General features: G+C 39.3%; 1 protein-coding gene across 3 annotated transcripts in view; it reads left to right on the top strand.

Moving 5' to 3' along the window:
- The window catches only part of Dcbld1 (discoidin, CUB and LCCL domain containing 1), an 80,561-nt gene that overhangs the window by 53,263 nt on the left and 11,905 nt on the right, over positions 1–15,393 (top strand). Inside the window, exons 7-11 of one of the 3 annotated variants that reach the window (XM_045159480.1) lie at positions 978–1,018; positions 2,375–2,462; positions 4,666–4,715; positions 6,711–6,830; positions 9,214–11,058. In XM_045159480.1, the coding sequence (XP_045015415.1) occupies positions 978–1,018; positions 2,375–2,462; positions 4,666–4,715; positions 6,711–6,830; positions 9,214–9,719 (805 nt within the window). In that variant the 3' untranslated portion in view covers positions 9,720–11,058. Of the gene's footprint in view, positions 1–977; positions 1,019–2,374; positions 2,463–4,665; positions 4,716–6,710; positions 6,831–9,213; positions 11,059–15,393 lie in introns of those variants that run through there. The other 2 variants (XR_006638972.1, XM_045159481.1) reach the window with 2 other exon arrangements.

The following is a 15,393-nucleotide window of genomic DNA, read 5'->3' as shown; positions in this document are numbered from 1 at the left end:
AGGGAAATATAAAATAAAACTACCTTTGAAGTCTATCTTATCTTAGCCAGAATGGCTATAATAAAAAAAAAAATTTAAAAAACATGTTGGCAAAAATAAAGAGAAAGAAGAATCTTTCCACACTGCTGATTTTTTTAAACTAGTGCAGCCACTGTAGAAATCAAAATAGAATTTCCTCAAAAGTACTAAAAATGGCACTTCCAGACCCAACTATTTTACTTGTGGGTATATTTCTAAGAATACTAAGTCAGCACATTATAAAGATACCACCATATCCATGTTTACTATTTCAATATTCACAATAGCCAGATGAATGGATAAAGAAAATGTGGTATATATACAACTGTAAATAAAAATGAAATTTTGTCATTTGCAGGAAAATGAATGGAACTTGAGATTATCATGTTAAACAAAATAAGCCAGGCTCACAGAGGCAAACTTCAAATTTTCTCTCATATGTAGAATCTGGATTTTTAAAAAGTATATATAGCTGGATATAGTGGGGCATGCCTGTAATCCTATCACTAAGAAAGCTGAAGGAGGATTATGGCAAGTGCAAGGCTAGTCTAGGCTATATAGCAAGACCCTGTCTCAAAAACAACTGCAAACTAAAGGGGCAATGGATTATTTGGAGAGTGGGAAGGCCAGCAGTAATGGGGACTGGGACAAGAGAGGGTGAGGAGGAGTTAATAGAATCTAAGTACATGTGTTCATGTATTATGTACTATTAACATCTGCTAATAAAAAGCAGTCTTGGTCCTGGCCTTTGTCACCTATATCAATTTGAATTTATGAAGGTTGGTGATGTCACTGACTCATAAAATACTGATGGAGATAAAAGCAGAGGCCCTGCAGGGTTGCTGTGAGGACCTCTGAGTTAGCACTGTGATGTGATGAAGGCCGTGTGATGTAGTAATGTGGTAGTCACTATAATCTAGTGAAGCAACTTACACCTCCTGTTTGCTTTATTGTTTCAGTGGCTCCCTGTCTGAAAAGTGCTTTCTGTTTACTGCCAATGGTAAGGATCATGCTTTCCAAAAGAAATGGAGTGTTTAAAACTCTTCAGTGGTAGTCACAGGGGGTTGAACCTGTGACTTTATCAGCCCTACCTCACCATTTGCAAGTGGTCACCATGTTCCTCTATACCCAGTCAACTGTATTTATATTTCTAATTTTAATACAAAAGTAGAGGCCAGGTATAGTGGCACATACCTATAATTTCAGGAACCACGAGGCAGAGGCAGGAAGATCAGTTCAAGGATAGCCTTGGCTACATGCTAGGTTTGAGGCTGCCTAAATGATATGATACCCTGTCTCAAAAAGCAAATAAAAAAAGACAAAACTGGTAGCATACTATGTGTTCTGTTCTGTATTATCATTTTTCACTTAATATTTCATTATGAGCATATAATAGTGGCTCTATGTAATTGAAAAATATAATGTCTTGATAAGGCAGTATTTAGTTAACCTTTCTCTTGGTTAAGTTGTGAGATTGTCCCCAAATTTACCCTGTTATAAATAACAATGTTAGTACTTATACCAATTTTATATTCAAGTTTCTTTTCCTCGTGTTATGTACATTTCCACATTTTATCTTCCCTTTATCTTCCCAGGAATCACAAAAAGAAAGGTAGGTGAAAAGCAGTGTTCCTCCTTTAGTTTGGATAGTTATTCAGGAAAAGCTAACATCTTGGGCTGGAGAGATGGCTTAGCAGTTAAGGTGTTTGCCTGCAAAGCTTAACGATCCAGGTTTGATTCCCCAGGTCCCACATAAGCCAGATGCACAAGGTGGCACAGGTGTCTGGAGTTTGTTTGCAGTGGCTGAAGGCCCTGGTGTGCCCATTCTCTCCCCCCCCACCTCTCTCTCTTCCTTCCTCCCTCCCTCCCTCCCTCGCTCTCCATCCCTCACTGTCTCTCTCTCTCTCTACTAAATAAATTTTAAAACTACTAAAAAAGAAGCTAAGCCAGGCATGGTGGTACTCACCTTTAATCCCAGCACTGGGGAGTTAGAGGTAGGAGGATTGCTGTGAGTTCAAGGCCACTCTGAGACTACATAGTGAATTCCAGGTTCCATCAGCCTGGGCTAGAGTGAAGCCTTACCTCAAAAAAATTTTTAAAAAAAGCTAACATCTAAGTAGCCTTAAAAACGACCCTCTTGGGGCAGAGAAGGGTCAGTTTCATTTTTCCAGATTGGCTAGAATTTTACATCCTCTCCTTTGGTTTTCCATCATTAGTAAATGCTAAGCATGTGTTCATTTGCCTTGTGTACTAAATAGTTGGAGATTTCTCAAATCCATGCTCAGTGTTTGGTCAGGGGCTTTGGTTACATATGGATATACCATTATTTTGGTTATGCTGTTTTCTCATTTTCTAGAAACGAATGTTACAACAGTGGCTGTTCCATTGGTGCTCCTTGTTGCCCTTCTTCTGGCTGGAATGGGGATCTTTACCGTCTTTAGAAAGTATGTGATTTTGAACTTTTTAAATTCTTCTCTGATTATGTAAGAAATCAGTTTTAGTTGCTTTTTTCATTGTTCGAACTGAATATGTAGGCAAAAGCAGCTTAAGGAAGAAAAGTTTTATTTTGGCCCACAGTTTGAGAGTACAGTCCATCATGGTGAGGAAGGTGTGGTGGCAGGAGCATGAGATAACTGGTCACATTGCATCCACATCCAGGAAAGAGGGAGTGAGGGGGAGAGAGAGATGATTGCAGGTACTCAGTTAGCTTTCTCCTTTTGATTCAGTAGTGGTGCAATCCACATTCAGGATGGAACTTCCCTCCTGTTGCAGTCAGCTTTGCTTTGGTGGCAGAAAACACCCAACCAAGAGCATGTTGTGGGAGGAAAGGGTTGATTTTGGCTTACAGACCTAAGGGGAAATTTCATGATGGCAGGGGAAAACAATGGCATGAGCAGAGGTTGGATATCACCTCCTGGCCAACATCTGGTAGACAAAAGCAGCAGGAGAGTGTGCCAAACACTAGCAAGGAGAAAGCTGGCTATAATACCAGTAAGCCTGCCTCCAACAATACATCACTTCCAGCAGGCGCCAATCCCAAAATTGCTACCAGCTGGAGACCCAGCATTCAGAACATATAAGTTTATGGGGGACACCTGAATCAAACCACCACACTTCCTAAGTCAAACCTTTTTGGGGACAAAACTAGAGGCTGTCAGGCTTTGCAAGCACACACCGTTAACTGCCAAGCCATCCCTCCAGCCCTACTTTTAAAGGCATCTATTATTTTGGACTTGATAGAACAGAAAAAATAGTCATTAGGACTCACTTCCATGGTCATTGTACGTCCTGTCCAGTGGACAATAAAGATTAACCATTGCAAAATTAAAAATCTCAAAAGTTTACTCTTATATATTCATGTATGAAAAAGCAGTATGACTTATTTAACATTAAATGCTAATTTATATTTCAAAAACAAGTTGGGTCCAGAATCAGGCATAGAAATTATCAAGTATTACTTTATAAGTCACCCTTGTGACTTAGAAATCTTTGTTAAAGGCTTCACAGGTGAACACTGTTGAAGTTATCTGGGAGCTAACATACTCCTTGTAAAATCTCCCTTCTCACACCATGGCATGAAAAGCATGTTAGAAAGGGAACTGAAGGTCTCTTACCCATGTCACCACATAGCCCAGTCACTCAGTCTCTTTGCCTGTTTTCTCATGTCTAAAATAGAGAAGTTTACCGTGATGGGTGCTGAATAAAAATAGAGCTAATATAATATTAATAGTTCTGAAGTTTTCTCTGTATATATTTTATATAGTTTTAGAACTTATACATGTGTTTATTTGTATGAATAAGAATGAAGAATTGGGGGTCAGGTGTTGTGGCGCATGCCTTTAATCTCAGCACTCGGGTAAGCAGAGGTAGGAGGCTACCCTAAAACTACATAGTGAATTCCAGGTCAGCCTGAGCTAGAGTGAAACCCTACCTCAAAAAAAAAAAAAAAAAAAAAAAAAGAATGAAGAATTGTTCTCTAACATAAATGATTAAGTGATCAAAGGTTTTTAAGATTTCTGAGTTAAAGGATGTCTTAGCTTAATGTGTTCATTTGTATTATTTTTATTTTATTTGAATTAATTTACTTGTTTTTGAGAAAGAGACAGAGAGAAAGAGGCATACAGAGAGAGTGAATGTGGGTGCCTGCCACCACTGCTAACAAACTCCAAATGCATGTACCATTTGGTGCATTTGTCTTTACATGTGTACTGGAGAATTGGACCTAGGCCATCAGGCTTTGCAAGCAAACACCTTTAATCATTGAGATATCTCTTCTGGCCCTATTTTTAAAGGAACCTATTATTTTAGACTTGATAGAATATCAACAGTGGTCATAGGACTTATTTCAGGGTTTTATTTATTGCCTGAGCTAGACAGAAAATAGAAGAATAAAGCAATGCTATCTGTTATACAAAATAAAATTAGTATGTATTCCTCTAATGAAAATATTTTGGCTTAATTGTAAGATGAGTTTACATATCATCTTACATATTCATATGATTCTAGAAGCACATGGCAGCTTCTATCTCATTTAATCCTCAGAATTAGCCTATGAGTTAAATAAGATGGTAAAGCCCTTATCATATAGGGAGACAAAGGCAAGTGAATTGACTTACAAATATTCAGTAGTACTTTCTGTCTTGACAGGAAGAGGAAGAAAGGAAATCCATATGGATCACCTGAGGCTCAGAAATCAGGTTGGTTAAACTTCATCTTATAGTTTTATGATGGCTTTGAAGAAGGGACAAGATCTGCCAATTAAAAGCATAAGAAGGTGGGGATGTAGCTCGGTGGTAGAACACTTGCCTAGATGGGTAAGGCTCTGGGTTCAAACCCCATCACTATATAAAATCTTGCTTTATCTGTGGGAGATATGTTCCAAGACACCCAGTAATTACCTGAAACCATAGCTAGTCCTAAACCCTGTATATGCTGTTTTTCTCTATATATGCATAGCTATAATAAAGTATAGTTTGTATTTTAGACATAGGAAGATATCAACAAAAATAATAAACGCAAGTAAATCACTATTCTTGTGCTTTGACGTGGTTGTTAAGTAAAATAAGGGTTACAGAAACCCTGTGTTCTACACTATAATCAATTTGATTGCTCATGTGACCACTAAGGGACTCAAGCAAGGGCCTATGGCAAAAGATGAGTCAGGGATTGGAGAAATGGCTCAGAGGTTAAGGCACTTACCTGCAAAGCTTAACAACTCAGGTTCAATTCTCTAGCCCCCACATAAAGCCAGATATACAAACTGGCACAAGTATCTAGAATTCTTTGCAGCAGTTCAAGGTCCTAGAACTCCCATTCACATTCATATCCATTCTGTCTCTCTCTCTTCTCTCCTCTCCTTGCAAATAAATAAATAAATCATTTTATTTTTATTTTTATTTTTTGGGGTTTTTTTTTTTTTTTGGTTTTTCGAGATAGGGTCTCACTCTGGCTCAGGCTGACCTGGAATTCACTATGTAGTCTCAGGGAGGCCTCGAACTCTCAGAGATCCTCCTACCTCTGCCTCCCGAGTGCTGGGATTAAAGGCATGTGCCACCATGCCCGGCTTAAATAAATCATTTTAAATGGTGATCTACATTCTAGGCAAGACTGTGTAACTTTTACCACACTTCTTAGAACAGTGTAGTTTAAAACATAGTAATTATTTATTTCTGGCATTTTCCATTTAATATTTTTTAATCATGGCATATTTGCTTTTGGTAACTGCTAATAAGAGAAAACTACTATATGGTTTAAAAGAAAGAAAGTTATATAGCCCTTAAGTTAGCAAAACTACAAAGAAGAAATTTATTGTGCCTGGTCTCCATTTTTTTTTAAATGTGGGAGGGTTTCTTGTATGTAGCTCAGGCTGGCCTACAAGTCACTGTATAGACTAGGCTTACCTTAACTCACTTGCTATGAAGTCCAGGCTAGCTTTGAGCTCCCAGCAGTCTTCCTCCCTCCAACTTCTTAGTGCTTGGGTTACAGGTGTATACCACCACACCTAACTAACCTGTGTTTTAAGGATTCTTTGAAGCCAGCACTTACATGATTCCTTCCCAGTCCTTCCTCAGTTTCCTAGAAGATATAATGAGGTCTGAAGATGCTGAATATAAACAGAAGTTATGCTGTCCCTTCTGGGTTGCATGTCTTTGTGGATTATTATTTTTTTTTAATTTTTATTTATTTATTTGAGAGTGACAGACACAGAGAGAAAGACAGATAGAGGAGGAGAGGGAGAATGGGCGCGCCAGGGCTTCCAGCCTCTGCAAACGAACTCCAGATGTGTGCGCCCCCTTATGCATCTGGCTAACGTGGGACCTGGGGAACCGAGCCTCGAACCGGGGTCCTTAGGCTTCACAGGCAAGCGCTTAACCGCTACGCCATCTCTCCAGCCTTCTTTGTGGATTATTGAAAGCCATGCTCAGATAGTTTACCAAGAGAGATGACCCAGGGCCTGATGGGTGCACAGCACTTTAAATGACCAGTGGAAAACATACCTGCTGCTGTTATCATTGGCCTTGTTATACTATCCACAACATGTACACGTGGAGAGCTATGGCTATGGGATGGTCACCAGCAGCTTGTAAGAGACAGACTGGCACATCAAGGGACATATGGCAGTTCATTGAGGAACATGTCATGGAGTGTGTGCATTGCTTCTTTGACTTTCCTTCATATTATCTTTATTTCAGACTGTTGGAAGCAGGTGAAATTTCCCTTTGCCAGACATCAGTCAGCTGAGTTCACCATCAGCTATGACAATGAAAAGGAGATGACACAAAAGCTGGATCTTATCACCAGTGATATGGCAGGTGAACATCTCACCCCAGGAGCCAACTTGTTAGATAGGAGGCTCTGCTTATGGAATATGGAAAACAGGAGAGAAATAAATCTAAAATAACTTTAGTGAAGTGTAAATGTGTTACTGTTTTCTCCTGCACTCTACACAGTTTTAGGCTGCCCCTGAGATATTGTTCCACATCCCAGTCAGCTGGATCTCTTACCCTTCAGGGAGCATAATGACATTAAGGGGCATGGGTTTTTTTGTACTACTAGTCTCAGGAAGCTCTTAATTTGTCTTTGGTGCGAAAATATTGGTTAAAGCACTAGTTAAATACAGCTCCTGCACTTGAACAGGGATAGATAGGGGACTTCTTGGTGTTAGAATGGCCTTATTAACCCTGAGAAGCCATCAGTATGACATCTCTCAGCAGTTTTACTTCTGTTTGAAAATATTATGCATATTTTTATTTATTTGCCAGCAGAGAATGTGAGAGAGAGAAAATGGATATGCCAGGCCCTCCTGCCACTGCAAACAAACTCTAGACACATGTGTTACTTTGTATATCTTGTTTTACATTGGTACTGGGGATTTGAACTTGGGCTACCAGGCTTTGAAGAAAAGCACCTTTGACTGTTAAGCTATCTCTCCAGCCCCAGCTTTACTTCTTGATTTTGGATCTTCCCCTCTTCAGTTTGCCTCCAAAGTTACCTCAGACTGTGCCAGAATGTAGATTTCTTTAGAATTAAACCAAACTTCTTAGCAAGTCTTCCATACCTCCCATGGTCTAACATATGGTTAACAGTGCACACTTGAGGGCTGGAGAGATGGCTTAGTGGTTAAGGCACTTGCCTGCAAAGCCAAAGGACCCAGGTTCAACTCCCAGGACCCACATAAGCCAGATGTACAAGGGGGTACATGCATTTGGAATTCATTTGCTAGAGGCCCTGGTGCACCTATTGTCTCTCTCTCTACCTTCCTATTTCTGTATCTCTCTCTCAAATAAATAAATAAAAATAAAATATTCAAAAAAACAATGCATTCTTGAAATTTGGGTATAGATCCTGGCTCCTCCGCCAGCTGTCTTTGTGATATGGGAGAAGTTAGTCTCCCTCTGCTCTTGTTTCTCATTTGTAAAATGGATAATAATCCTACTTAATATGACCTTTAAAAGATTTAATTAATATTATACTATCTTGGAATAGGGTTGACACAGGGCTGTCCTAACCTTGTATCACTTCAGTCTTATTTCTATTAAGCCATTCCCTGTACCATTCTCTTGCCACACTCCCTATGATTATTACTTCCTCTTTTCTCTCATTGTTATATTACTCAGGGTTCTTTAAAGGAGCAGAACCAATAGAATATATTGGTATTAAAAAGAAAATTTATAGGATTAGCTTATAGCAATCCAACAATAGCATTCTACAAGCCTGAGAGTCAAGAAACCCAATTGCTCAGTCCATGTGGCTGGTTACCTCAGCAGTCCCAATCCATGCCTGAAAGCTTCTGTCTAGCCGCCACTCTTCAGTCTACATTGAAAGTTCTGAGGAAACTTGGTTCCAATGCCATGAGGGACAGCCAACCAGGACAGATGCTCATACAAGTTAATGTGGGAGGGAACAGCCACTCATCAGTAAAAGGTACTCATCAGGTAAAAGGCACTCATCAGTGAGTAGCACAGGCAGCAAGGCAAAGAAAGGGGCTGTGTCCTCTCAAAGCTTTCTTGGGATACCCCATCACTGAGAGTAATGCCCACTCTGTAGGAAGGACTTCCCTCTTTAGTCAGCCCTTCCTGGAAGAAACCTATATATCTGCACAAGAGAACTCTATGTGGATTTCTAATCTGATCAAGCTGACAACATAATTTCACCATCACATATTTCCACCTCCAAATTTCAGCACCTCTTGGACCAGTTTAAAAGTCATTCCTGCTTAGGCCTAGTGACACATACCTGTAATGCCATCACCTGTAATGTGGAGGCAAAAGGTTCCAGAGTTGAGATGTGTTCTCCATATATGTGGAGTGAAAGGACATCCTGAGCTACATGAGACCATGTCTTAAAACATGCACACACACACACACACATGACAGGACTGTGTGTATGTATTGTCAAATCTAGTCTGGACTATATAACAAGACCCTGTCTTTAAATAAATAAATATCATTCCTCTATGAATCATTTTCCCCTAACCTAGACCTTAGTGTACTTTTTTCTCAGTGTGACAGTATAAGGCTTCCTGAAGTAGCCAATATGGTTAATTAAGTCCCTCTATGTGACATCTGTGACTCACCTTTCTCACCTAGCAGGGACAAGTTAGGTACTCACTGAGTGGAGAGCTGAGTACACTAGCTGGCTGGTGCTGTCTGGGGTAGTGCACTAAAGATACTCCTACTATTCTTTTGGTTTCAGACTACCAGCAGCCTCTCATGATTGGTACTGGGACAGTTACAAGGAAGGGCTCCACCTTTCGGCCCATGGATACTGAGGCTGAAGAGTCCGGGACCAACCCTGGGGCCAGCGATCACTATGACTGCCCTCCCCACATCACCCATGAGTATGCAATGCCCTTGACCCACCCTGAGCCTGAGTATGCCACGCCCATCTTGGAGCGGCCCCTGCCATGCATGCACATTTTCTCAGCACTTGGCTACCGAGTCCCTGGACCCCAGGCCATGCAAAAACACTCCCTGTTCTCCCCTGCCACGGGTGTCACCACCCAGAGTTCAGACTATCAGATGCCCCAGAGCCCCAAGCCTGCAGACAGGGCCTATGACAAGCCCACGGCCACAGCCACAGAGAGCAGAGACCCCACCCCACAAAAGCCACAGATGAAGACTGCAGGGAATGATGGTTACTCTGCCCCCAGAAACTGCCTCCCACCCCTCAACCAGTCAGCCATGACTGCTCTTCTGTGAACATGAAAGGAATGAAACCTGCTATGCTGCTGAGCTATGGCTGCTGCGAGTCACTGGAGGAAGGTTTGTGCAGGGACCCAGAGATAACCTCACTCATTGTTTACAAAACTGTGCAGCTGGTTTTGTCCTGAGTCTTCTGGCGAAAGCCAGTCTGCTATCAATGGGCTAGAAAATGAAAACTTTCAAGTGACATTTTCATTGTTCTAACTGTGATAGTGAGCTGCTTCAATGTGAAAAATGCAATTTGTGTAGTTATATTTAACAACAAAGTGACTTAGGTTGCTCGGTCAGACAGTTCTTCACAGAGCTAACTGGAAAATGCTTGGGTTAATTTCTCCATTACTATTGGTTTTCTAATATTGTCCACAGCAGGCCTATTTGAAACTCATTTTGTGGCTCACTTTCTTTTCTTTGATAACTATATCAGAAATATTTTTCCATTCTCCTGGAAGAAATGAGATTACTTGAAATATGAAAAGCATGTGGGAGTGTTTTGTTTAGTCACCTCAGTAGCTATGTTTTCCTTAGACTATTGCACATAAGTCCGGTGGCCCAGCATCCTATAGCCTGCTGGGAACTTGCTGTGCCAGACCTGAAGGAATGGGCTCTAAGGAACTGGCCTTCACAGTTGGCTTCCTCCTCACCACAAGCCTGGCAAACATTATGTAGTGTTCAGATATGAATCTGACCTTACAAACTGCAAAGCCAAGTGCTGAGGCTTACCAGAAAGCAACAGTGTTGTCTCAACTTGTAAAGAAGGTGGCATACCATGGAGCCTTCATTACTGTCAAATGTTTCTGTGCCTCAGCTCAGAAACCCACACTTGTTATAACTTTGTTCAGAAATGGTGCATGTTAGGGAGGTTCATCATCCCCTGGGGGAGGGGGAAGCCATGTGAAATGTGTTCTTACAAAAATGACCAGTGCCAAGTCTAGTACTTTTCTGCTAAGATGATTGATAACTGAAAAGCAATTTTCTCCTGAATGTGTGTCTGTATTTCTAGAGTAGCTCTGACCTCAGCTGTACCTCATGTTCACTGTTTGTTTTTTTTCTGAGTTTGCTTTGTGCATTAACTGTGGTGGATTCTTTTGCCAAAGAGGAAAGTATATGCTTTGTTTTTAATTGAAAATCTGAACCAAAAGATACTTTCCTTAAAAAATGTATTATGACCCTATTTGTATGATTGCCACTTTCTAAAAAATGTATTTGTTAAAATAGCAAGGGTGCTAGAAGGTCATGGCAGGCAAACTATTGATTATTGTATAAGTTAAACTATTTACTTTGTGGAGTTTACATAATTTTATGTGTATACTAATTATAATAAATATGCCTAATCAGATCCCCTGAGTCTCACTGAGGCCTTCCTTGCTGATCTAGTAAGATGCAAATCCTTTCACCAAGTTCCCATGATGAGTTAGCCAAGTACATCAGTCCATTACAAATTTAACCTTGATCAAACTCTCTGAGCCTGGGCAGCAGAACACAGCCAGCTCTTATGCCACTAGCTCAGTTCTAACAAAGTCCTCTGCAGTCTTTCCTTCCCTTTAGAAAGTTCATAAACCAAGCCTTGAAGTTCAATACAGTCTACACTTAGCATCCTCAAACTCTCATCAGAATAGTCCATAAAACTTAGCTTACCACTTCAGAAGGCATCTTCAGTTGTAAGCACCAAGTCCATGTCCATTCCTCCTAAACAAAATTTACAGAACACCATCATCCACATGGTCAGGTTCATCTCACCCCACTTCTTGTACCAACTTCTGTGGAGACAGCTTCAGATTCGCTAAGATGAACTTCTGGACCAGGCACAGTTATGGAGGAAGGAATTTATTGAAGCTTACAGATCCAGGGTATGTTCCATAATGGCAGAAGAAGCTGGCCTGCTTTCATAGGACCAAAGAAGCACAAGCCAAAAACCACACATCACAGAACACTTCATGAACTCCAGCTAGGCACACTTTGCATGTTTTTAGATCAATATCTCAAACCCACCACCATACCTTAAGATCTACCCAGTGACATTACCTCCAGCCAGGTGGCTGCAGATCCAGACTACAAACTAATAAAGCACTGAATGTATTAGGGGCCATCTATTCAAACTACCACACAAGATATTTGGGACACTATGAAAAAAATTAAACATAAAAATTGAGGATATAGTAGAAGAATTTCACTCCAAAGGCATAGTAGGCCTTTTCAACAAAATCATAGAAAAAAATATTCTCCAAACTGGGAAAGAAATGCCAATGCAGATACAGAGAGCTTTTAGAACACCAAACAGACAAAACCTGGAAAGAACCTCTCCTCACCATGTTAAAATTAAACTGCTAATCAGGCAAACCAAAGAAAATACAATGAAAGCAGTTAGAGAAAAAAAGCAAGTCACCTACAAAGGCAAGCCCATCAGGATAACAACAAATTACTCAACACAAACTTTAAAAGCCAGAAGGGCTTGGAATGATGTATTCTAAGTTCTGAAAGATAACCAAGATTACTTTAAGCTGCAAAGCTATCTATCCAAATTGATGGAAAAATAAGGACATTCCAAAATAAAAACAGACTAATGGTAAAAAAAAAAAAAAAAAAAAACAGACTAATGGAAATTATGACAACTAATCCAGTTCTATAGAAAATACTTAAAGGAATCCTTCATGCTAAAGAGAAATCAAAGCACCCACATGAGGAAACAGGAAAAAGTAAGCCATACTCAAATAACAGTTAATACAAGAATGTAAAGGGAAATAGGAAGCACTACAAAACAGGATGAATGAGACTACACTTTCAATAATAACTCTTAATATCAATGGCCTCAATGCCCCAACCAAAAGATGCAGGCTTACAGACTAGATTAAAAGGCAGGATCCTCCCTTTGTTGCCTCCAGGAAACTCATCTCTCAATAAAAGATAGACACTATATTAGAGTGAAAGGATAGAAAACAGTATTTCAAGCAAATGGGCCTAGGAAACAAGCAGGTGTCATTATCCTAATAACTGACAGGATAGACTTCAAACCAACATTAGTGAGTAAAAATAAAGAAGGTCACTTTATACTGACTAAAGGAACACTCCAACAGGAGGACATTACAATCATAAATGTATAGGCACCTAATATGGGGGTTCCCAGTTTCATCAAACAAACACTATTAGACTTAAGGTCATAGATAACACTAAACACACTTATACTGGGGGACTTCAATACCCCACTCTCATCAATTGATAGGAAATTGACTGGAAAAAATAAATAGAAATACTGGGATTAAATTATGTCATGGAGCAATTAGACCTAAGATATTTCTAGAACATTCCATCTTAGTGGTGCAGAATATACATTTTTCTCAGAAGCACATGGAACTTTCTCTAAAATAGACCATATATTACAAAATAATGCATATCTTAACAAATACAGAAAAATTAAAATAATCTCTTGTACTCAAAACAAAATTGGATTGAACTAAATCCACAAACAAGGAAAAATACAGAGCATACAGAAATTCATGGAGACTAAAAAGTACATTATTCAAAGATTAATGTGTCATTGAAGCAATCACAAAGGAAATCAATAAATTCATAGAATAAAATGGTGATAAGAATACAACATACCCAAACGTTTGGAACACAATGAAGGCAGTCCTAAGAGTAAAATTCATAACACTGAGTGCCTATATTAAGAAATGAGAGAGTTCACAAGTTAACAATTTAATATGTCACCTTAAGGCCTTGGTGATAGAAGAACAAGGCAAACCGAAAATTACAAGACGGGAAGAAATAACAAAGATTAGGGCAGAAATGAATGAAATAGAAACCAAAAAGAAATCCAAAAAAAATCAATGAAACAAAGAGTTGGTTCTTTGAAAGGATAAACAAAATTGATAAACCCTTAGCAAATCTGCCAGAGGTAAGAGAGAAAAGACAAAAATTGATAAAATTAGAGATAACAAAGCACTCTTACAACAGATACCAAAGAAATTCAGAAAATTGTAAGGACATACTTTAAATATATATATACCTCTAAGTTAGAAAATCTAAAAGAAATGAATGATTTCCTTGATTCATATAACCTGCCAAAATTAAAGCAAGAAGAGATAAACCATTTAAATAGACCTATAACGAGTATGGAGAACTAAGCAATTATAAAAAGTCACCCAAAGAAAAGTCCAGGCCTAGATAGATTCACTAGTGAATTTTGCCAGACCTTCATGGAAAAAATAACACCACAGCTCCACAGACTTTTCCATAAAACAGAAAAGGAAAGAATTTTACTGAACTCCTTCTACAAAGCCAGCATCACCCTGACACCAAAACCAGACAAAGACAGAAGAAAGAAAATTACAGACAAATCTCCTTCATGAACATAGAGGCAAAAATTCTGAACAAATATTGGCAAACAGAATACAAGAATATATCAAAAACATTCACCCTGACCAAGTAGGCTTTATCCCAGGGATGCAGGGATGGTTCAACATATGCAAAGTGACAAATGTAATAAAGTATAAAGGGACCGAAGACAAGAGTCACATGATCATCTCGATAGATGCAGAAAAGGCATTCCACAAAATCCAACATCCCTTCATGGCAAAAGTCCTACAGAAACTAGGAGTAGAAGGTACATATCTCAACATAATAGAGTCTATTTATAACAAACTTACAGCCAACATAATACTAAATGTGGAAAAAGTTGAAACTTATCCACTAAACTCAGGAACAAGACAAGGGTGTTAACTGCCCCCACTTTTATTTAATATAGTACTGGAAGTCTTAGCTATAGCACTAAGACAAAAGGCACTCATAAGAGGGATACAAATTGGAAAGCAAGACATCAAATTATCATGATTTGCAGGTGATATGATTCTATACATAAAGGAGCCTAAAAACTACCAGCAAACTGTTAGAGCTGATAACACTTTTAGCAATGTATCAGGATACAAAATAAACACAAAGAAACAAGTAGCCTACCTATATACTAACAATAAACATGCAGAAGATGAAAACAGGGAATCTATCCCATTCACAATTGCCTCAAAAATAAATAAATAAACAAGTAAAATACTTTGGAAGAAACGTAAGCAAGGAACTGAAGGATCTCTACAATCTGAATTTTAAAGCACTCAAGCAAGAAATGGCTAAAACACACTTAAGAAAATGTTCAAAATCCCTAACCATTAGGGAAATGCAAGTTAGAACAACCATGAGATTCCACCTGGGCTGGAGAGATGGCTTAGTGGTTAAGTGCTTGCCTGTGAAGCCTAAGGACCCCGGTTCGAGGCTCGGTTCCCCAGGTCCCACGTTAGCCAGATGCACAAAGGGGCGCACGTGTCTGGAGTTCGTTTGCAGAGGCTGGAAGCCCTGGCGCGCCCATTCTCTCTCTCTCCCTCTATCTATCTTTCTCTCTGTGTCTGTCGCTCTCAAATAAATAAATAAAAAATTTTAGAAAAAAAAAAAAGAGATTCCACCTTACCCCACTAAGGATAGCAAACAGTAATAAATCAAATGAAAACAAATGTTGGTGAGGATGTGTAGAAATAGGAACACTCATTCACTGTTGGTGAGAATGTAAGCTGGTACAACCACTATGGAAATCAATATGGAGACTCCCAAAAAGGATGAATATAGAGTTTCCAACAGATCCTGTTATTCCCTTACTGGGCATGTACCCTAAAAATACCACATCTCAATT

This window comes from Jaculus jaculus, chromosome 9 (assembly GCF_020740685.1).
Source record: "Jaculus jaculus isolate mJacJac1 chromosome 9, mJacJac1.mat.Y.cur, whole genome shotgun sequence".
In the NCBI taxonomy this organism is placed as follows: domain Eukaryota; kingdom Metazoa; phylum Chordata; class Mammalia; order Rodentia; family Dipodidae; genus Jaculus; species Jaculus jaculus.
Note: the sequence above shows the minus strand (reverse complement) of the source record. Positions and strands in the feature narration are given on the sequence as shown.